The sequence below is a fragment of the Dasypus novemcinctus genome, chromosome 11 (genome assembly GCF_030445035.2).
Source record: "Dasypus novemcinctus isolate mDasNov1 chromosome 11, mDasNov1.1.hap2, whole genome shotgun sequence".
Lineage (NCBI taxonomy): Eukaryota > Metazoa > Chordata > Mammalia > Cingulata > Dasypodidae > Dasypus > Dasypus novemcinctus.
Window position 1 is genome coordinate 86,377,780 of NC_080683.1, and position 22,169 is coordinate 86,399,948.

At 40.1% G+C, this 22,169-nt stretch overlaps 1 protein-coding gene across 1 annotated transcript in view; it reads right to left on the reverse strand.

Annotated features, from left to right (window-relative positions):
- SLC22A16 (solute carrier family 22 member 16) overlaps positions 1 to 22,169 on the reverse strand; it is a 47,285-nt gene that overhangs the window by 14,231 nt on the left and 10,885 nt on the right. Inside the window, exons 3-5 of the mRNA XM_058307286.2 lie at positions 13,934 to 14,051; positions 10,499 to 11,030; positions 7,607 to 7,734 (exon numbers count right to left, since the gene is read on the reverse strand). Of these exons, the coding sequence (XP_058163269.1) occupies positions 7,607 to 7,734; positions 10,499 to 11,030; positions 13,934 to 14,051 (778 nt within the window). The remainder of the gene's footprint in view (positions 1 to 7,606; positions 7,735 to 10,498; positions 11,031 to 13,933; positions 14,052 to 22,169) is intronic.

Here is a 22,169-nt window from a genome sequence, read left to right on the forward strand (position 1 = left end):
AATCCTAACAGACTTCTTCCGAGACACATAATAATCAGAATGTCAAATGCCGAAGAAAAAGAATCCTGAAGGCACCAAAAGAAAAGACATTTGTCACATATAAGGGAACAGCAATAAGATTAAGTACCAATTTCTTAGCAGAAGCAGAGGTGAAAATATGATATATTTAAGGTACTGAAAGAGAAACACTGCCAGCCAAGAATTCTGATCTAGAAAAAGTGTCCTTCAAAAATTAGAGAGAGTTTAAAATATTCACAGATAAACAAAAAACTGAGAGAGTTCATCAACAAGAGACCTGCCCTACAAGAACTACTAAAGGAAGTTTTGCAGGTTGAAAGGAAAAGATAGGAGAGAGAGATTTGGAGGAGAGTATAAAAATGAAGATTATCAGTAAGGGTAAATAAAAGGGTAAAAAGAGACAAAAATAAGATATGACATATAAAAAACAAAGAACAAAATGGTTGAAGTACTGCCTTTACAACAATAACATTTAATGTTAATGTATAATATTAAACTTCCCAATAAAAAGACACAGATTGGCAGAATAGATTGAAAAGAAAAAGTGTGATCCATCCATATGAATCTACAATAGATGCATCTTAGACCCAAGGACACAAAGAGATTGAAAGTGAAAGGTTGGAAAAGATATTCCACACAAACCACACACAAAAAAAGAGCCAGGGTAGCTATAAATCAGATGAAATAAACTTTAAATGCAAAACTGTTATAAGAAGCAAAGAAGGCCGCTATATATTAATAAAAGGGTCAATCCACCAAGAAGAAAGAACAATCATAAATATTTATGCACCTAACCAGTGTGCCCCAAAATACATGAAGCAAATACTGGCAAAACTGAGGGGAGAAATAGATGCCCCTACAATAATAGTGGGGAATATCAACAATAGACAGACTATCTAGACAAAGGATCAATAACAAAACTGAGATCTTGAACAATATGATAAATGAACTTGACCTAACAGGCATATACAGAACACTGAACCCAAAGCAGCAGGATATCCATTCTTCTCAAGTGCTCATGGATCATACTCAGGATATATGCTGGGTTACAAAACAAGTCTCAGTAAATTTAAAAAGACTGAAATTATACAAAGCACTTTCTCTCACCATAATGGAATGAAGCTGAAAATCAAAAACAGGTAGTGAGCTGGAAAATTCACATATATAGAGAGGTTAAACAACACACTTTTAATCAGTGAGTCAAAGAACAAACTGCAAGAGAAATCAGTAAATATCTTGAGATGAATGAAAATGAGAACACAACATATCAAAACTTATGGGATGCAGCGAAGGCAGTGCTGACAGGGAAATGCATAGCCCTAAACACCTACACTAAAAAAGAAGAGATAAAATCACAGACCTAACTGCATACCTGGAGGAATTAGAAAAAGAAAAGCAACTAATCCCAAAGCAGGCAGAAGGAAAGAAAAAAACAAGCAACAGAAATAAATGAAATTGAGAGTAAAAAAGCAATAGAGAGAATTAACAGAACCATAAGTTGGTTCTTTGAAAAGAATGATAAAATTGACAAATCCTGAACTAGACTGACAAAGGAAACAAGAGAGAGAAGATGCAAATAAATAAAATTAGAAATGAAAGGGGGGACATTACTACTGACCCCACAGTAAAAGGATCATTAGAGAATACTATGAACAACTGTATGCCAACAAATTAGACTATTTAGATGAAACTGACAAATCCCTAGAAACACACAAACAAGTACACTGACTCTACAATAAATAAAAGACTTCAACAGACCAGTTACAAATAAAGAGATTGAATCAGTTGCCAAAAACCTCCCAAGAAAGAAAAGCTAAGGACCAGATGGCTTCACAAGTGAATTCTACCAATCATTCCAAGAAGAATTAATCCCAATCCTCCTCAAACTCTTCCAAAAAATTGAAGAGGAGGGAACACTATGAACTCATTCTATGAAGCCAACTTTGCCCTCATACCAAAGCCAGATAAAGATGCTATGAGCCAAGGAAATTACAGATTTATTTCTCTAATGAATATAGATGCAAAAATCCTCAACAAAATACTTGCAAATCTAATACAACAGCACCTTAAAGAACTATACACCATGATTAAGCGGGTTCTATCCCATGTATGCAAGGTGGTTCAACATGAGAAAATAAATTAATGTAAAATACCACATTAACAAATTGAAGGGGGAAAAACCACATGCTTTCTCAATTGATGCAGAAAAGACATTTGACAAAATCCAGCATCCTTTCTGGATAAAAACACTTCAAAAGATAGGAAACTTCATCAACATGATAAAGAGCATATACAAACACCCCACAGCTAACACTGTACTCAGTGGTGAAAGACTGAAAGCTTTCCCCCTATGATCTGGAACAAAAAAGGATGCCCACTGTCATCACTGTTATTCAACATTATGCTGGAAGTTCTAGCCAGAGCAGTTAAGCAAGAAAAAGAAATAAAAGGCATCCAAATTGGAAAGGAAGAAGCAAAACTTTCAGAATTTGCTAATGACATAATCCTATACCTAGAAAGTCCCTAAATATCTACAACAAAGCTATTAGAGCTAATAAATGAGTTCAGCAAAGTGGCGAGATACAAGATCAAGACATAAATATCAGTAGTGTTTCTACACACTAGTAATGGATGGATTGCATGGTATGTGAATATATCACAATAAAACTGCTCTAAAAAAAAGAAAAGGGGAGTGGATGTGGCTCAAGGAGTTGAGCATCTGCTTCCCACATGGGAGGTCCCAGGTTCAGTTCCCAGTGCCTCCTTAAAACAAAAATAACAAGCAAACAAATGAAGGAATCAACTCAGGGGAGCCTAAATGGCACAGTGATTGAGCGTTGGCTTCCTGCATACAAGTTCCTGGGTTCCATTCCTGCCCCTGGTGAAGATGAGGATAAGGATGAGGAGAGATAAGATGAGAATGAGATGAGAATGAGAAGAGAATGAGGATGAGAATGAGGAAGAGAAGAGAAGAAGTAGGAGAAGAGAAGAGAAGAGAAGAGACGAGAAGAGACGAGAAGAGATGAGACGAGATGAGACATGAAGGAAATTTAAGTGCATATTGTTAAGCAAAAGAAGCCAGTATGAAACTTTACAGATGGTAAAAGATCAATGTTGACAGGGGCTGAGGTGGGGGGAGGACAGGAGAAGTGAATAGGTGAAACATGGGACATTTTCAGGAAAGAAACTATTCTTTATGATACTGTAATGTGGGTAAATGACATTTCTCAAAATCCATAGAGCTGTACAACAGAGAGGAGCCCTAATGTAAACTATGGACTTCAGTTAATAATGTATCAATACTGGTTCATCAACAAATGTACCACACTAATGCAAAATGTTAATAATAGAAGACACTTTGCAGGGAAAGGAGGCATATGGAAACTATGTACTTCCTGCACAAGTTCTCTGTAAACCTAAAACTGCTCTGAAAAATTAAGTCTGTTAATAAAAATGTTCCTACCATTTTTTCTGGGGGGATGGGGGTGGGTATTTTTCTGGATGCAAAAGGTTCTTTGGGGTGTGTAGTTTGCCAAAATATAGTAATGTACAGGTCATTTTAGTAGTTACAGCAGTGTTTCTCACTAAGAAACTACATTTTAAAGACAAGCTCCTCAGGGGATTTTTATGCATATTAGAAAGTGAAAACTAGTAATCTACTGCAATGAAAATCAAGAGTATTTCAATTGGAGCAATTCTGAATATTTGTTTCATTAAATCCTCCAGATGTCTTCATGGCTCCCTCCCTCATTTGGGTTTCTGATCAAATGTCACCTTCTCTGAGAGAGAGAGACCATCCTTAACTACGCTAGATAAAACAGTGCACATACATGCTCACACGTGTGTGCAGTACACACACACACAGTCACTCTATCCCTCATCCTATTTTACTTTTCTTCATTACACTTACATAACTTGACTACTGTGTATCCCCAGCATCTAGAACAGCACTTGACACATAATAAATGTTGGAGAAATCTTGACTGAACGTATGGGTAGGTGGATGGATGGATGGATGGATGGATGGATGGATGGATGGATGGATGGATGGATGGATGGATGGTGGATGTTTACTAGGACTATTTGCCTGGTAAAATCCCTGCCTATTTTTTGCTAACTCTTGTGTTTTTGCTAACTCTTTAAAGGCAATAACACATTGTTTTCCTACTTCTAACAATCGTTAAATACTTCAGATAGTTTTATTTTTAAAATATTCATTATAGAAAAACAACTGTTACTATGTTATATACACACATTTTTATAATAATTTTTTCTAAGTTAAAAAAATCCAACACTATCTCTGGGAAGCCAGATTATGAACTTTTTATTTTTACTTTATTTCTAAAAATATTTTTTAAAGAAGCTTTAGATTACATAAATATTACATCCAAAATATAGCGGATTCCAATATACCACACACCCTCCCTCTTCCACACTTTCCCACATTAGAAACAACTTTCATTAGTGTGGTACATTTGATAAAATCAGTGAACACATATTGAAGCATTTTACTACCCACGGACTATAGTTTACATTATAGTGTACACTCTGCCCTGCACAATTTTATAGGTTTTGACAAAATACATAATGACTTATAGCTGTCATTGCAATGGGATTATGAGCTTTTTATTTTAGTTTTTCTAAATTAGTATTTGTAGAAGTTTGATATGGTTGTGAATTCCAAAAATAGATAATGGATTATGTTTGTAATCTGGTCTGTACGTGGGCATGATTGAGTTATGATTGGGGCTTTCATTGGGCCATGTCATTTGTTGAGGGTTTCTGATGTTGGAGTTTGATGCTGAAGTCTTAAGCTGTAGCCCCAGGAAGTCAGCATGCAGAGAAAACAGAAGCAAGACCCGGGAAGAAAGGACCTGAGCCAGGAGAAGAACACAGAGGAATAGAGATGGCTCCTTAGACATGGAAGAAACCCCAGGGAATGAGACAGAGCCATTTACCTGATAGTCTACAGCTGACCTTGTGGAGAGAGGCAAAGTCTAGAGAGCCTCATAATCTACAGCTGACCTTGTGGAGAAAACAGAGGTGCTGAGCCCAGAGGAACTCAGGAAGCCTGAACCCTCGCAGATGTTGGTAGCCATCTTGCTCCAATGCATGAAAATAGACTTTGGTAAGGGAAGTAACTTATGCCTTTTGGCCTGGTATCAGTAAGCTCCTACCCCAAACAAACACCCTTTATAAAAACCAACCAATTTATGGTATTTTGCGTCAGCCCCCTTTGGCTGACTAATACAGAATTTATTCTATTTCTAACCTTTAAACCTATCATTACTATTGCATTTTCCTACTAATTGAATTTGGCAATATATTAGGCTTCATTTTTGAAGAAATTTTGGATCACAGAGGGGTTCAACTAAGGCAGGGGAGGAGCACTGGTGTGGGGTGTCATTGATGGGGGACCCATGAGTGGGAGGCAGTTCCCCAGGGCATGTATATAGGGTATATAAAAATGTTTGGATATTTGTTGGGTATTGTCATAGTAGGTAGAGTTACACATGACAACTGAGGGAGTGCTGAGTTCCCAGCCAGGGGAGCTCTGTCACACTCCCCAAAGGAACAGCAACAATCCCCCAAGTGCAAGGGCAAAGGCCAGTGAAGAAGGATGGTCCAATGACGGGCCCTTCCTACTAATGACTATGCTTATGAGCCTGTGTGTTTGAAATTCCAATGAGGCCTAGAGCTGCAGGGTGCCTAAGAGTTACTTCCTGAAAGCCTCCATGTTGCTCAATTGTTCCTACTCTCTAGGCCAAACTCAGCATGTAAATGCATTACCTCCCCCCAGCATGGGACATGACTCACAGGGATAAGCCTCCCTGGTGATGAGGGATTACTACCAATACCAGATGGTGATGCAACTAGAAAAAGACCTTGAATAAAAGGGGGAAATGTTAAAGACAAATGAGTTTATATGGCTAAGAGACTTCAAAATGAGTCGGGAGGTCATCAGAGGGGTCACACTTATACATGTCTCAGCAGGATCTCAGAGACAGTCAAAGTAGATACAACCCCAGGTACTGGTGCTCCTGAGGGCTATGGAGACACCCAGGTCCTACACTCATGGGAGATGGCTCTGGAGTTCAGTGCCTTGCCAGTGGGCCCTACTTTGGAACTTGTGCTCCTGAGTGTGATGGAGTTGGACTCAGATGTGACCTCTCTACACATGCCTCTTCTGTCACTTTTACTGAACCTGTGGTTGACACTGGGGTTGGTGTATACTCAGGAGACTTGAATATCTGGACTAGCCATGTGCCAGCTAGGCCCTGAGCCTCAGCAGAGTTGCCACACCTACTCTCTGGTTAGTTGGACTTACCCAGGTCAGTTAACAGGGAGGTGAAGATGGTCAGTCACCACCCAGGGAACCAAGAGAGTCTACAACTGCAAGCAGAAGAATCCCATCCATCAGCCATGTGGAATCAAAGCCCCCTCTTGATTTAGAGGTAGAGTGGACATCACCATCCCAGGGTCCACAGGACAGAGGAATAAAATGTGGATTAGAGTGGACTTACTGGTATTCTACTATAGAACTATTGTGACTCTAGCAATAGAAGAAATTGTATCATTGATGTGGAGACAGTGGCCATGGGAGTTACTGAGGGCAGGGAGAGGGAAGAAGAGGTCTGAGGTCGGGGCATTTTCAGGACTTGGAGTTGTCCTGAATGGTATTGCAGGGACAGATGCAGGACATTATATATCCTGCCATAACCCACTGAATGGACTGAAAGAGTGTAAACTACAATGTAAACTATAATCCATGTGGTGTAGCAGTGCTGCAAAATGTATTCACCAAATGAAATGAATGTGCCACAATGATGACAGGTTGTTGACATGGGAGGAATAGGGTGGGGTGGGGTGTAGGGTAATGTGAACCTCTTATATTTTTTAATGTAACATTTTTTTGTGTGATCTATGTATCTTTTTTTTAAAAAGACAAATAAAAATTTTAAAATTAAAAATTTATTTCTTTTTTTCTATTTTCTACAATGAACCTGAATTACTTCTATAATAAGTAATAGTTTTTTAATAAAAAATATTTAGGGAAACGGACTTTGGCCCAGTGGTTAGGGCGTCCGTCTACCACATGGGAGGCCCGCGGTTCAAGCCCCGGGCCTCCTTGACCCGTGTGGAGCTGGCCCATGCGCAGTGCTGATGCGCGCAAGGAGTGCCCTGCCACACAGGGGTGTCCCCCGCATAGGGGAGCCCCACGCGCAAGGAATGCGCCCATAAGGAGAGCCGCCCAGCGCGAAGGAGGGAGCAGCCTGCCCAGGAATGGCGCCGCCCACACTTCCCGTGCCGCTGACGACAACAGAAGCGGACAAAGAAACAAGACGCAGCAAAAAGACACAGAAAACAGACAACCGGGGGAGGGAAGGGGAGGGGAATTAAATAAATAAAAATAAATCTTTAAAAAAAATAAAAATAAAAAATATTTAAAAATATGTATATTCTTTTTATATGTCTGAATTGATCTTCATCCTTATTTTAAAAGCTACAAAGTCCTCTAATCAAACTGCCATGACTACACATCACCATTCACTAAAGAGAAAAATACATAAAATCATGAATGACTCACCTGGGGAATCCCCATAATCACACCGCAGATCACTGCACTCGATATAAGGGAGAGGGTCAGAACCTTTCTTCTGCCTATCTTGTCCATCCCGATGCACACGAAGACGTAAGCAGGAAGTTCTGCTGCACCTGTCATTGAGCAAAGAGGCTCCCATAGTCATGGTGCCCAACTTCACAAGGGGATCTTCTCACCCACCACCCAAAAGGAAAGATCAGCCCTTTCCTGGCTTCCAGAGACCCTCAAAGAACTGCCTGAGAGGCAGCAAGCCCAACTACTCTTATACTCACAGGAAGGAGGAGCAAGGAGCACATTCCCTGCAAAATGACTAATGCTCACAGAATCCATCTAGCACTAGCACCTGCTCTTGTGAGCTGATCCCCTCCTAGGCTGAAAGCTCCCTGGGACACAGCCACAGTGCCTGGAGGACAGACCCATTATAAATAAGTAAATGAATTGACAACATTGATCATTTCTGATCTTTGGTTTCTTATGCTTGGTAGAACTAGGGGAAGTTTTTGTATCCCATTATATATCCTGCCATAACCCACTGAATTAACTGGGAGAGAGTATAAATTACAACATAAACTATAATCCATGCTGTGCAGCAATGCTCCAAAATGTACTCATCAAATTCAATGAATGTACCACTATAATGAAAATAGTTGTCGATGTGGGAAGAGTGGGGATGTGGGGAGTGGGGTATATGGGAACCTCTTATTTTTTTTTATTGTAACATTTTGTGTGATTTATGTATCTTAAAAAGAAAAAGATAAAAAAATGTTTAAAAAAAAGTTCAGTTATCTGTAAGTAGCAGAAACTAATGGTAACTGCTTAAAAGATTTTAAACCTAAAAGCACATTTACAAAATCTAATGTAGGGAGAGGATGTGGCTCAAGCAGTTAAGTGCCCACCTCCCATGTCAGAGGTCCTAGGTTTGGTTCCTGGGACCTCCTGAAAAAGCAAAAACAAACAGCAAGCAAAACAAATGAAAAAAAAAAAAAAAAAAAACTCAGGGAAGCCAATGTGGCTCAGTGGTTGAAAAGAAAAAAAAATTAATATAAATCCTCTAGAGGCCAGGACCTTTGTTTTAGACCAATTTTTACTCCCTCACAGCAAAAAGTAAAGAACTGAATTCATAAATCCATAAATCTTCCCAAATTGTATATCACTAGAAGGGAAGCTAAAAAATGTAACATGGGACTGTATAACATAGTGAAACCTCATGTGAAATATGAATATGATAATACTACATATATAAAACTGCTTTTGCAAAATATAAATACAAATAAACCAGAGAGACAGAAACAGAATAGTAGCTATGTAGAGCAGGGGCAGCATAGAGAGCCTGAGAGGTGATGAAGGTTTTTTTTGTTTATCTGCTTTTTTGTTGTTTATTATTAGTATTGGAATAATGAAAATGTTCTAATAATGAAGTTATGAATGCACAACTATGTGATTATACCACATGCCTTTGTACATTTTGGATGGATTTATGATTTATTGATATGTATCAATAAAATTGATTTGTTAAAAAAAAAAACCTTGCCTTGTAGAAACAAAGTGTGAATCATGGATATTGATTAAATTAAAAAAAAACAAAAACACAACAACTTTATAGCTATCAGCCAGAACCAAAGAGGGAGCAAGCAAGAAGATTGCTCAGTAAAACTGAACAAATCCAACCATTTCCTTTGGAAAACATTCAGTTTACCAGCTCAGATCTTCCAGGAACTCACGGTTCTATAAGCCTTCCTCCCCCTACCACTTGCCTAACCTCAGGACACTCCCCACTACAACCTCTCAGGAGTGATGGACAATTGTCCGCTGAACCACAGAATGTTACAAGCATCTGAAGAGGCAGGTGCAGATGTCTCCTGAAGCTCCTGGAGCATGTCATCAGGGAAGTTACATATTTTAAGAGTGAACATTATTAGTAGTACAACAGAAATTAAACTTGGTTGCAGCTGCTCAGAAAAGAACTGTTTCAGGCAACACAAAAGTTAACATTCTGAGCCCCAGTGCAGAGGTCTCTTTCCCCTTCACTGACAGAAACAAAATAAGCTCCAGAGGAAACGCCTCCCTGGCACAGAACCTTCGGCAAGGCCTGTGTTGCAGTCCCAGACATATTTAGATCTATTGCTCTACTCTTTTTTAAGAGTTTATCAAGCACCTTTCAGGATCAAATGAGACAATGATCCTTAAAAAAAGCCTCATGAGAGCAGGCTGGGGTTATTACCCTCTACTTTACAATGAAGATTAAATGATTTGAGCCAAATGAGTGACAGTTTAATCTGCCACAAAAATGAAAGAAATGTGACAACATAAATTATATGTGGCATGTATTTAAATGTTATTTTACTGACTAAAATTTCTAAATTTAGGGCATTTGAAGGTAGAATAATACCAGAATAGCCCAAGACATATTAAATTTTAAAAAGAAAGCAATTTACAAAGAAAGCTATGTAGTACCTGGTCTCCTTTATGTTAAAATAGAAAAATGTTTATATGCTGAAAGGTGTGCAAATGCAGAGAAAGAGACCTGAAAGGGTACAAGCCAAATCTTACATAAGTTACCTTTGGGGAGGGGAATTCTGGGGTGAAAGAATAGGGGAAGAAAGCAAACAAGCAAAGAGCAGAAGCAGACAGGGAAGGAGGAAGGAAATGGAATTCTACTGAACTTTTGCTTTTAAGAAAAAAAAGAAGAAAGATACACATGTGCTACAGTGACAGTATACAGTATTCTGTTTTATAGTGTTACATCATAACACTAAAAGTTACCATTATAAAATGGCTGGCAGTATTGTTCCTGGTAGAAAAAGGCAATAAACACACACTAAAAGCATGGTAGAAATTCCACTTCATTGCCACATTTAAATATATTTCACTACTTACCCATGAGGAAGAGGTTTAAATATTCACTGCCTCCCAAATTAACAGAATTCAAGGAGAAGAAGTAAAATCCCAAACTCCCTGTGAACCAAATCAGCCAAATGCAAAGTGTCCTTATTGCAATGTTCCAGTCACAAAACAGATCTGAAATGTTGGGCTTCTTTCCTTTGGGGAGGTTATTATCAGCAGGACCATTGTGATCTAGAGATAGAAGTTCTGATAGTGTACAGGAGCTTGCTCTGTTCCATTTGGCCATTTTATCAACTATTTTCTGTGCTTCCTCATAGCGTGCCTGAGAGAGAAGCCAGAAGGGAGTCTCTGGGAGCATCCAACAGCACAGGGCAAAGGGAGCACTCACTACGGAGAGAACTATCTGATAGAGCCGCCAGGTCTTGACCAGGTAGCCCACCAATGCCACCACCATGATCCCAATGGCAAAAAAGGAATGCACGTGGATGGAAGCCCATGTCCGAGCCTTCATGCCGATGAATTCCGTCACATAGACAAACATCACCACGAGATAGCCACTTGCAACCTGAAAATCAGAGAGGGGTGGTCCAGATTTCAGGTCACATTTATAACTACCAAGGGATCTGATTTTCCTGCAAATCATATGGAGGCCAGAAAGAAAATGACAAAGAACTGCTTTTTAAAATCCATACCACATTTATAAAACGGCATTCAGTCTGGTCCAATTTTCTTCCTTAAATGGGTCCTTTCATCATCCCGCACCCTTCCCACCCCAAATTGAGAGATTATGATATAAATGTTAGTCTAACATTTGTCTCATGTTAACATTCCATTAGAATGTGAATTTATTTCTCAGTTCCTTGTAAATGTACATATCAATTTACCTTATTTTTAAATCCACTTAAAATAGGGACAAAATTTTTATAGTAACTAGTAGTTAAAAAAAGATTTGACTTTTGATAAAAATTTTTTCTTCAAAGTAGATATATTTTTAATTTAATAAAATGTTAGATGATAATAATAATGATGATGATTCTTAAGATAAAGAAAGAATGAATCAAATGTTGGAATTTGGGGGGAGTGGGGAGTGAAGGGATTAGAAATTTTCCTATACAATTATTTCACATTTGACCGACACAATACAAATCATGAAGTTTTGCAAAATTATTTTTAGGTGCCACTGATTCTCCCAAAGGCCTCTCTTAATCCTTTAATATTCAAATCCTATTTTTCAAAGCCCCATCCAGTCATCATCTTTGCAGATGTTAAAGTGAACTGGTCTATCTCTGCCAGATATTCTTTAAGGCTCTGTATGGGATTCAAGCATTCCTCTCCCATTGAGTTCAAAGATTTTGTGTAATCATGCATCTCTTGTAAGAGGTGCAAATTCACCTCGCACTGGAAATCACAAAGAAGCTGACCTACGAGGATGTACCTGCGATGAGACGGAATTGACGGTAGCAGTGAGCAGGGAGGAGCTTGATGGTCAGTTTAACATATTTGTGACAACAGCTTTTACTCCCCCCTGCACCCTAATAACTGCAGGACTTAATGAACTCTGGTTATAAGGACCCTTGTATCCTGGAATCTAGAAGTCACCTGATAAAAGTTTGCTACTTTATAACAATAAGGATTCTGAAAACCTCCAAAAACTACATATTGCCCCAGTAAGTTATGCTGTAACATTAATTCTTCTCTTGAGCCCACTCCTACTTCCTACTTTTCCTCTGTCAGTGGAGTCAGGCAATCCGCATGCAGCTGCTAAATAATTCCTAACTACCACTTGCATCCATTCACGCCTCCACTGAAAACACTTTCATCCTCACATCTACCATAACCCCACCCCCATGTAACAGTGAGAATGACCAGGTCGTGGGGCAGCCCCCTTCAGTGGATTCCCATTGCCCTTAAGATATAGTAGAATCTTCACCATTCCACAAAGCCCTTCCTAATCCACACACAGCTCCTTCTTCCTTCAGCTGCAGTAGTGCATCTCACCTCCAGTCTATTCTCCAGATATACTCACTTTGAGTCTCTATCGTCTCAAGGCCTTCTCACCTGCTCTTCCCTTGGTCTGGAATGTTCTTCTCTTGCCCATCCCACAGAATTAAAAAGCCCCTGGCCCTCAGACCTAGCAGAACCCCTCACAATGATTCCCTCGTTGTTATTATTGTAATAATTTTGAAGACAGCTGATCAATGTTTTGTTTTCCCGCTAGACTGGAGGGTTGTTCAAACAGAGCCTGGGTCTAGTTGACTTAGCATTGCATTCTGATGTCACATCCACAAATGGGTTGAATAAATGAATCTGTCTGCATCTTGGATACTCAGAATTCTACCACAACACATTCCCCATGAAAATCCAAAAAAGAGCCCAGAAAATGAAGGCCAGCTGTGTGCCCTTATTCTCTGTCCTCAGTGGAGACAGAACAGCCGGTTGCTATCTTTTGTATCAAAATTTCTTCACATACCTAAATATATATATTTAGTTTTTTTAAGGCTCAACACTTTCAAGTCCTGTAAATTCTTGTTATGCTTCCTCCCTATCTTTGATCATCTGCCTGGATTCCCATAAACACTTGCCAGCCATAAATGAAGACCACACTCGATGGCTCCCTGCAGGGTGCAGTGACCACTTCTTCTGAGATTTAAGTCCTTGGCTTCTCTCTGGACACTCAGACCATCCCTCTGGTGCAAGGCGTTCTTAAGCATGCTCTGCTCTGCATTTGGCACCATCACAAGCTTTTCCTTAAGATTAAAACTCTACTCATTTGATTGCTGTTGGTTAGTGACCTCCAGGCAGAACCACTGCCGCTGCTGTTGGGTAGTTTGGAAATCTGTCTGAAAGCCTCACTGAGTGCTTCCACTTGCGATAACAGTCACAACTGTGGCACTGCCAAGTGCTGCACTGAGATGCTTAAATTCCATCAATCTCCCTGAATCCTAATTTTGGCCCAATGAAGCATGTATTATTTTCTATATTTTACAGATAATAAACCAACGTTTATTATCAAAGGGACCTTACAGCTAACAAGCCAATATGTAACAAAGCTGATATTCAAACTCATGCCCTCCCCACTATGCGTCCTGTTCCTAGGTCTAATGCCCTCTCGGTTTCCTTCTTACTGTGCATTGTGTGAAGGACTAACAATACACCTTACCTGCCTGCCCTGCTCATGTGCACAGGGCCTGGCAGAAATAAAATAATGCCTTAGTGATTGTGAGATGTGGCCCATGCACCAGGCATAGAACCAAGCTAAGACTTTCTGCCTAGTAAGCAACCATTACTCATTTTAATGAGTTCCGTTCTGAACACCAGGCATTAATATTCCACAGGAGGACTTCGGCAGCAGAGTGAACAAAGAACAGTCCTGGATCTCTCTCCCTAGGTTCTACATAAGCAAAACAAACAGAGTTGAGGTTTAATATGGAAAGACTGCAGAATTAAAGAGGTAAAAACCTAACACACCATGGCAAGAAGAAAGTGAGTGACCATGAAGCTGTAGTAATCAAGTGTGAATGCCACTGCTATTCCCAGGAAAAACTGGCCAATGCTTGTACACCGCAGGATGAGCCGTCTTCCTGCCCTGAAAAATAAGAATCACATAGCAGAAGCAAGGTGTGGTAGTAAGAGTTTAAACACCCACTCCAATTCATGAAAGATGAATGTTACCTAAAGTTTTAGCAGTTTATGTATTTGATTGTTGTCATTCAACTTACTTTGGGCAAATCATCAGTTAACATGGGATTTCTTCAAAGGCTAATATACACACTTGGACCCTAATCTGGAGCTAGAGGAAGCAGAGGGAACTTGTCATTCTCCCACGCAGTCCCAGGACTTTGGCTCTCTGACTTGTTGAAGCAGAGCTAGCTCTACCATGGGTCTTCTATACTCTGCAACAAGAACAAGGGTGCTTACTGGCCCTACATGTTCATAATTGAGGAGGGCATTTCTTTGTCTAAAAAGCAAACAAATAAATAAACAAATTGCATTCTTGACAGATTTTAAAAATTCATGTGCCATGAAATTCAACTTTTTAAAATATGCATTTCAGTTGCTTTTTCGTATATTCACAGGGCTGTGCAACCACCACCACTATCTAATTGCAGAACATTTTCATCATCCCAAAAAGAAAGCCTGTACCCAGTAGCTATCACTCCCCATTCCCTCCTCCCTCTGGCTTCTGGGAACCACTAATGTACTTGCCATCTCCATGGATTTGCTGATAATGGACATTTCAAATAAATTCTTATAAATGGAATCATACAATATGTGGCCTTTGTGACTGGCCTCTTTCACTAGGCCAGTCAAGGTTCATCCATGCTGTAGCATATATCAGAACTTCTTTCCTTTTTATGGCTGAATAATATCTTACTATATGGATATACAACATTTTGTTTATCCATTCACTTATCAGTTGCTGGACACTTGGGTTATTTCTGCTTTTTGGCTATTATGAACAATGCTGCTATGAACATTCATGTACAAGATTTTTGGTGAACATATATTTTCCATTCTTCTGGTTATATTCCTTGGAGTGGAACTACTGGGACATATGGTAACTCTATGTTTAATTTTTTGAGAAACTGTCAAACTGTTTTCCAAAGCACCCACACCAATTTACATTCCCACCAGCAATGCGTTTCTCCACATCCTCACCAACCCTTATTATCTGTCTTTTTTATTATAGTCTTCCTGGTGGGTATGACATGGTGGTTCGCTGTGGTTTTGATTTGCATTTCCCTAGTGACTAATGCTGTTAAATGTCTTTTCATGTCCTATTATACCTTCTATGGAGAAATGTCAAATTTAAATCCTCTGAACATTTTAAAAATTGGGTTATTTATCTTTTTATTTTTGAGTTCTAAGAGTTATTTATATATTCTGGATATAAGACCCTTATTAGATATATGATTTCCAAATATTTTTCCCACTTTGTGGATTGTCTGGGATAGATGGTTTTAAGGCAAAAAATACATATAGTTTTGTTTTGTTTTTAAAGATTTAATTTTTATTTATTTCTCTTCCCTTCCCCCCCACCCCCATTGTCTGCTCTCTGTGTCCATTCACTGTGTGTTCTTTTTTTTTTTAAAGATTTATTTATTTATTTCTCTCCCCTTCCCCGCCCCCCACCCTGGTTGTCTGTTCTCTGTGTCTATTTGCTGCGTCTTCTTTGTCCGCCTCTGTTGTTGTCAGCAGCACGGGAATCTGTGTTTCTTTTTTTGTTGCATCATCTTGTTGTGTCAGCTCTCCGTGTGTGCAGCACCATTAGGCTGCACTTTCTTTTGCACTGAGCGGCTCTCCTTACGGGGCACACTCCTTGCGCATGGGGCTTCCCTACGTGGGAACACCCCTTTGTGGCACGGCACTCCTTGCGCGCATCAGCACTGCGCATGGGCCAGCTCCACACAGGTCAAGGAGGCCCAGGATTTGAACCGCGTACCTCCCATGTGGTAGATGGATGCCCTAACCACTGGGCCAAGTCCGCCACCCACTGTGTGTTCTTCTGTGTCGGCTTGCATTCTTGTCACCGGGAAACTATGTCTCTTTTTGTTCTGTCATCTTGCTGCATCAGCTCTCTGTGCGTGTGGTGCCACTCCTGGGCCAGCTGCGCTTTCTCGTGTGGGGTGGCTCTCCTTACGGGGCACATTCCTAGTGCATGGGGCTCCCCTATATGGGGGACACCCCTGCATGGCATGGCTCTCCTTGCACACATCAGCACTGCGCATGGGCCAGCTTACCACACAGGTTAGGAGGCCCTGGGTTTGAATCCTGGACCTCCCATGTGGTAGGCAAGCACCCTATCAGTTGAGCCAAATCCACTTCCCAAAAATACATATATAGTTTTGAGATTCCAACCAACAGACTTGCTTGATAACAGCAGAGGATATGAAAGCAAATAGGAAACTCTCATCTTGTTCACATCCTTGACCTTCTCCACTCTCACACATTGATCAAGTTTGTTGGCCCTAACATGAATGTTCCCAATCTCATTTGAGCTCTGAATGCTACCTAAAAATACTTTTGCCCAACACTAATCAATCCTGTCTTATACCCCCAACTTCACCTCCAGCAGATGAGCTGCCATCTCCTGCACAGAATAGAGGCCATCGAAGGAAAAGGAGGCCCCCAACTTCTTTCTCTGCCCACTTACCAACATAACCTGCATCTGCATTCAGCCTTGCCTTCTTCCCACCTCTCTGGAGACACATACTCCTTTCTCCCCAAACACTATTCTGCCATCTCTATATTGGATCATGTCTCTTCTTATCTCCTTATTCTACCAATTACTTCTTCATTTTCCTCTATCTTCCCCTCTCTTCTCTTTCCTTTCAGTTTAAGTCTCCCCCTTCCAAAGATAAGAGCCTTCTCTTGACCTCTCTCTCCTTTAGCCACTCATAGACTTATCAGAACGCACTATCTATTTCCTCAACTCCTACCCATTTCCTCAGGCTATGGTGACCAGGTGGCAATCAACTTTTCCAAGATTGCTTTGCAGTCACCAGAGACTTCCTAAATGCTTCCCTCAGTCCTCTGCTGCCTGTGCTCTCTGGTGCCACTGAGCTGGCTGATTCCTCAGGACCCTGCTCACCTGTGGCCTGCAGAACACCTCTCTCTCCTAGTTCTGTTCATACCTCCTTGAGGTCTCACTTACCTTCAGTGCTGGGATTTCCAAAAGTCCTCTACTGTACACTCCTGACTTATAATGTCATTTACTTCCCTGATTGTCATTCCTGAGTGTGTGCTGTTAATTCCCCATTTGCCTTCTGGCCTCGCTTAACTTGCTGCAGAGCTGCAATCTTTATTTTTTTGTAGTTCATGTTTATTTTTAATATATTTTCTCAGTTCAGGGATAATACAAGCTCACTGGAAAATATCTAATATGTTTTCCTTCTTCTAGATCTGCCCTCTCTCAAGCTTTTCCTGAGTTGGTTAGCAACTACAATCCAGGCTTCTAAAATCAACTTAGAAATGTCTCCCCCAAAATATTCCCATCTTCCCATCCCCACTTCTCCTGTGTCATTTGAGCCTTCACTATTTCTTACATCATCCATCCCAACAGCACCAGCAAGTCTTCCTGATGTCACACTGGTATACCAGCCACACTTTGTAGAATAAAACAATCCTGACACAACAAAAAAGAGACACAGTTTCCCAGTACCGCTGGGTAATGCAAGTGGATGCAGAAGAACATACAGCAAATAGACACAAGAGAGCAGACAATGGGGGAGAAGGGGAGAGAAATATATTAAAAATATTTCTTAAAAAAAAAAAAAGAGACAGTGTGATGTAGTAGTTTAGGTATACTGGGCTCAGTTTAAGTCCCAGCTCCATCCCTTACTTTCTAAGTGAAATTTCTGTACTTCCATTTTTCATCTGTAAAATGGGGCCAAAGTGCCCACCTCACAGACTCCATTAAAGGATTAAATGAGATAAAATATCCAAAGGCTCTAGAATTGTGCTGCCTAGTGCACAATAAGTTGTCCACAAATGTAAGTTATTATCTTAATAGCATTTATTATTCAATTTATTTTTATTACTATTGTTATTCATTTATTATTCAGTTCCATGGAAATTATCCATTTAAAGTCTGTGCTTTCCACTAGACTGTTTGTTTCTCAAGGATGGGAATCAGGTCTCCTTTTTTTTTTTTTAATAACACTGTATTATACATATATAAGATGCATAAAAATATGCATGTATAGGTTAGGCTATAACAAATAATTAAACACCAATGAAATCAAAACTCAAGGCAAGAAATTTATCACTGCCAGCCTCCCAACAGCATCTCGGAGCTCCCTTCCTGATTACAAGCCTCTTGCTCCCTTCTAGGAGAAACCATAAAACTAATTTTGATAACTGTCCTGATTTTGCTCCCATTCCATTTTATCATTTTTATAAGCAACCCTAAACAATATAGGTTGCCAGTGTTTAAACTTTCTATAATAGAATAATACCATATGTGTTATCTTATGACTTGCTTCTCCCACTCAGCATTAGGTTTTGGAGAGTCACCTATGTTGCTTCATGTAACTGAGGTTCATTTATTTCCATTGCCACATATCCCACTGCAAGAATACACTGCAATGCAACATGTGTCCACTGTGCTGTTGAAGGACACTTGGGTTGTTTGCAGCACAAGGCTATTAGGAACAGTGTTGTCAGAACGTTCTCATGCATGTACCCATGTAGATATTTGCAGAGTTTCCCTAGCATTCATACCCTAGAGCATTGTGGGTAAGCACATCACCCTCTTCTCTACATAATGTCAAACCAGTTTCTAAAGTTTGTCCAATTTAATTCCCACCAGACAGACAAGAATTCATATTACTCCGTATCCTCACCAACTCCTCCCCAAGATCCTCCAAAGATTTTTATTTCCTTCTTCCAGATTCCTAAGGATATGACCAGTCGAGGACGATGGTAAACTGGTTTCTTAGCTTGAGAGCTTTTTTGGGGTTTTTCATTTGTTTGTTTTTGGAACTCCCAAGTGATGTTAACTGGAGCTACACAACCAAGGGAGTGCTGGCTTGTGGTTACAATTTCTCAGGGACTTTTAGAAACTTAACTCTCCGGTGTACACTAGGTGTCCAATAAATGTTTACATAACTATACTCAGAAATGAAGGAATGAAAATTTATTTCTGTTAACATAGTCTATGTTCTGATCTCTTTTTAAGAGCATTATTTATATTCCACTTTTGTCACACAGCTTACTGAAGTTGCAAATATTTTTAGTTTCAATTTCAAGCTTTTAATACATTTCAACAGAAAAAGCAGATGTGATAATTTATGCAAGAACCTGCTAAATGAAAATGGTAATACATAGCACCCATGAGAAGCCACTTGGGTTTCTCCTAATGTAACATATAACATTCTAAAATAATTTTTAAATATTAAACATAAAGTTCTGCTTTTTGGAGTAAATATTTAAAAAATTTTTATTTATTTTTATTTATTTTTTAAGATTTATTTTGTTTCTCTCCCCTTCTTCCCCCCCCCCCCACCCCAGTTGTCTGTTCTCTGTGTCCATTTGCTGCATGTTCTTCTTTTTGTCCGCTTCTGTTATTGTCAGTGGCACAGGAATCTGTGTTTCTTTTTGTTGCGTCATCTTGGGTCAGCTCTCCGTGTGTGCGATGCCATTCCTGGGCAGGCTGCACTTTCTTTCGTGCTGGGCAGCTCTCCTTACGGGGTGCACTCCTTGCGTGTGGGGCTCCCTTATGCGTGGGGCACCCCTGTGTGGCACGTCACTCCTTGCTCGCATCAGCACTGCGTGTGGGCCAGCTCCACACGGGTCAAGGAGGCCTGGGGCTTGAACCGCGGACCTCCCATGTGGTAGACAGACGCCCTAACTACTGGGCCAAGTGGGCTTCCCATAAAAATTTTATAAGCATACCATTCTGGTACATCAGTTTTCAATCTTGATAATGTATCTGCCTCTATTCCCTATAACTGGTAATTTATAATTTTGAGTTCAGAGGTCAAAAATTCATTTATTCAATTGTTACTAAGTGATCTGTGTCAGAGAGCTTTTCATTTTTTTATCCTCAGTGCTCTGCCTGTAATTATTATATGATATCTCCAAAGGACAGTACCGACTGGCAACGGGCTCATGGTTCAAACAGCCTAGCTCTCCAAATTGCATAATTAATTAAAAAAATAATAATTTAGCTTGCTCCTGCCTGGTTATGCTTTATAATAAGAATGGATGGATTTACTGAACACAACCAATAAGTATTAACTATATTATTTTAATATTTAAATAGACTATACAACTAGAAAAAGAGTTTTTTAAAAAAAATCCAAATAGCTCGGTCTCATTGTGTTTTAAGGAGAGAAATGTGACTCTGAATTAATAGATTCCTGCTTTCTGTAACCTTGATTTTCCTCAGATTTAATGAAAATGAACACCATGAGCTTGGACTTTAGATTATATTCTGTAGGGCCTGTCCTTGTCTCCAGGACCTCACCTGCCAAGGGCTTCCCTTCTACTTCAAGTGTTCCTTCCAGCAAATGAGAACTTCCCTCTTCCGAACTTGCCATGCCGAGCATGCAGTTGCCCACCCCCGAACACGGTACCATGCTCAGATCTCTGGGCCCTGAACCCCTCCCAGCCTGACTCACTCTTATTCTACATCCTCCGGCAGCAACAAAAGGAAAAGGATCACAGCCTAAACTCCAGGGCTGTCTTCTCCAGCCAGAAGCTCTCTCGCCACCTCAACACCCTCTGCCTTTGCCTTTTAAAGCTGAACATTCAAATATTTAATACCTAATCTCCTTTAAATGGTCCCTCAGCAATCTCCACCCTAGAGCCAGATTCTGTATCAGCTTTTCCTGTTCTCCAGCAGAACATCAACCACATTTTAAAACTGTGAGACAAATAAAGCAAATTCCCTTTTTTCTCCCTTTGACAGCAGCTTAGAATGGCATGATACTCAGCCTGTGCTCTGTGACTTCTGCATGCTTTTCCATCTTGGGCAGCACCTTTACATAGGAGCCTATGCTGATCCTCACTGTGTGTGTGTGCGTGTGCAAGTGGGGATGGGTGGGTGAATGGGTGGATGGGGATTGTTTATTTTATCACCTGTAATAGTCAGGATTCTCAAGGGAAACAGGACCCACAGAAGATATCCTTAAATAGTATGAGATTTTATAAAACCCTCACATGACTGTGGGGATACAGAGGTCTGAATTCCATAGGGCAGGCTGCAAGCCAGGGGCTCTGATGAAGGTCCCTGAGTTCCCCAGGAGACACTGGCTGTCAGAAGCAGAGATGGACATTCTTTCCTTGAATGTTGAAATCACTTCTTTTAAGGTCTTCAACTGATTAGATGCGATGTCACTCATTGCTGATGGCAATCTCCTCAGTTGATTGTAGATGTAATCAGAAATACATGTAATCAACTCACTGATGGCTAAAGTCCATGAAATGCCTTTGTAGTACAATTAGCCCAGTGGTTGCTTGACCAAACAACTGGACACCAAGACCCTGCCAAGTGACACATTAGCCTAACCATCACACCACCCAATACCTCTCTCAAGTCCTGCCTATTCTCCCTCTCTTGCCTCAGCCTATGAATATTCTTCCTTATTCCTGATTTTACTTCTTGCTTCCTTTGGACTTCAGTTAAAAGTAGCCTGCCATATGATCCAGCAATCCACTAGTAGGAATATATTCAGAACTGAAAGCAAGCGCAAGCAGACATGCATACACCGATGTTCATAGCAGCATTATTCACAATTGCTAAAAGATGGAAACAACCCAAGTATTTATCAACCAATGAATAGGTAAACAAAATGTAGTATATACAATATGAATACTATTCAGCTGTAAGAAAAAAATGAACCTGGGATGCATATGACAACATGGATGAAAACTGAGGACATTATGTTGTGTGACATAAGCCAGGACAAAGGACAAATATTGTATGGTCTCACTGATATGAACTAAATATGATGAGTAAATTCATGGAATTAATCTATAGCACATAGATTACTAGGAGCTAGAACGTGGGCTGAGAAGGAGGAGCTGAGGCTGAATGTGTACAGAATGTTTAATAGGGGGAATTGTAAATGTGGGAAAATGGTTAGAATTGATGATAACACATTATAGGAGTATAGTAAACACTGCAGGTTTATAGATGTGATTGTGGCTGAAACAGGTAGTCCAGGGAGGTTAATGTCAACTGAAAGAAAACTAAAGG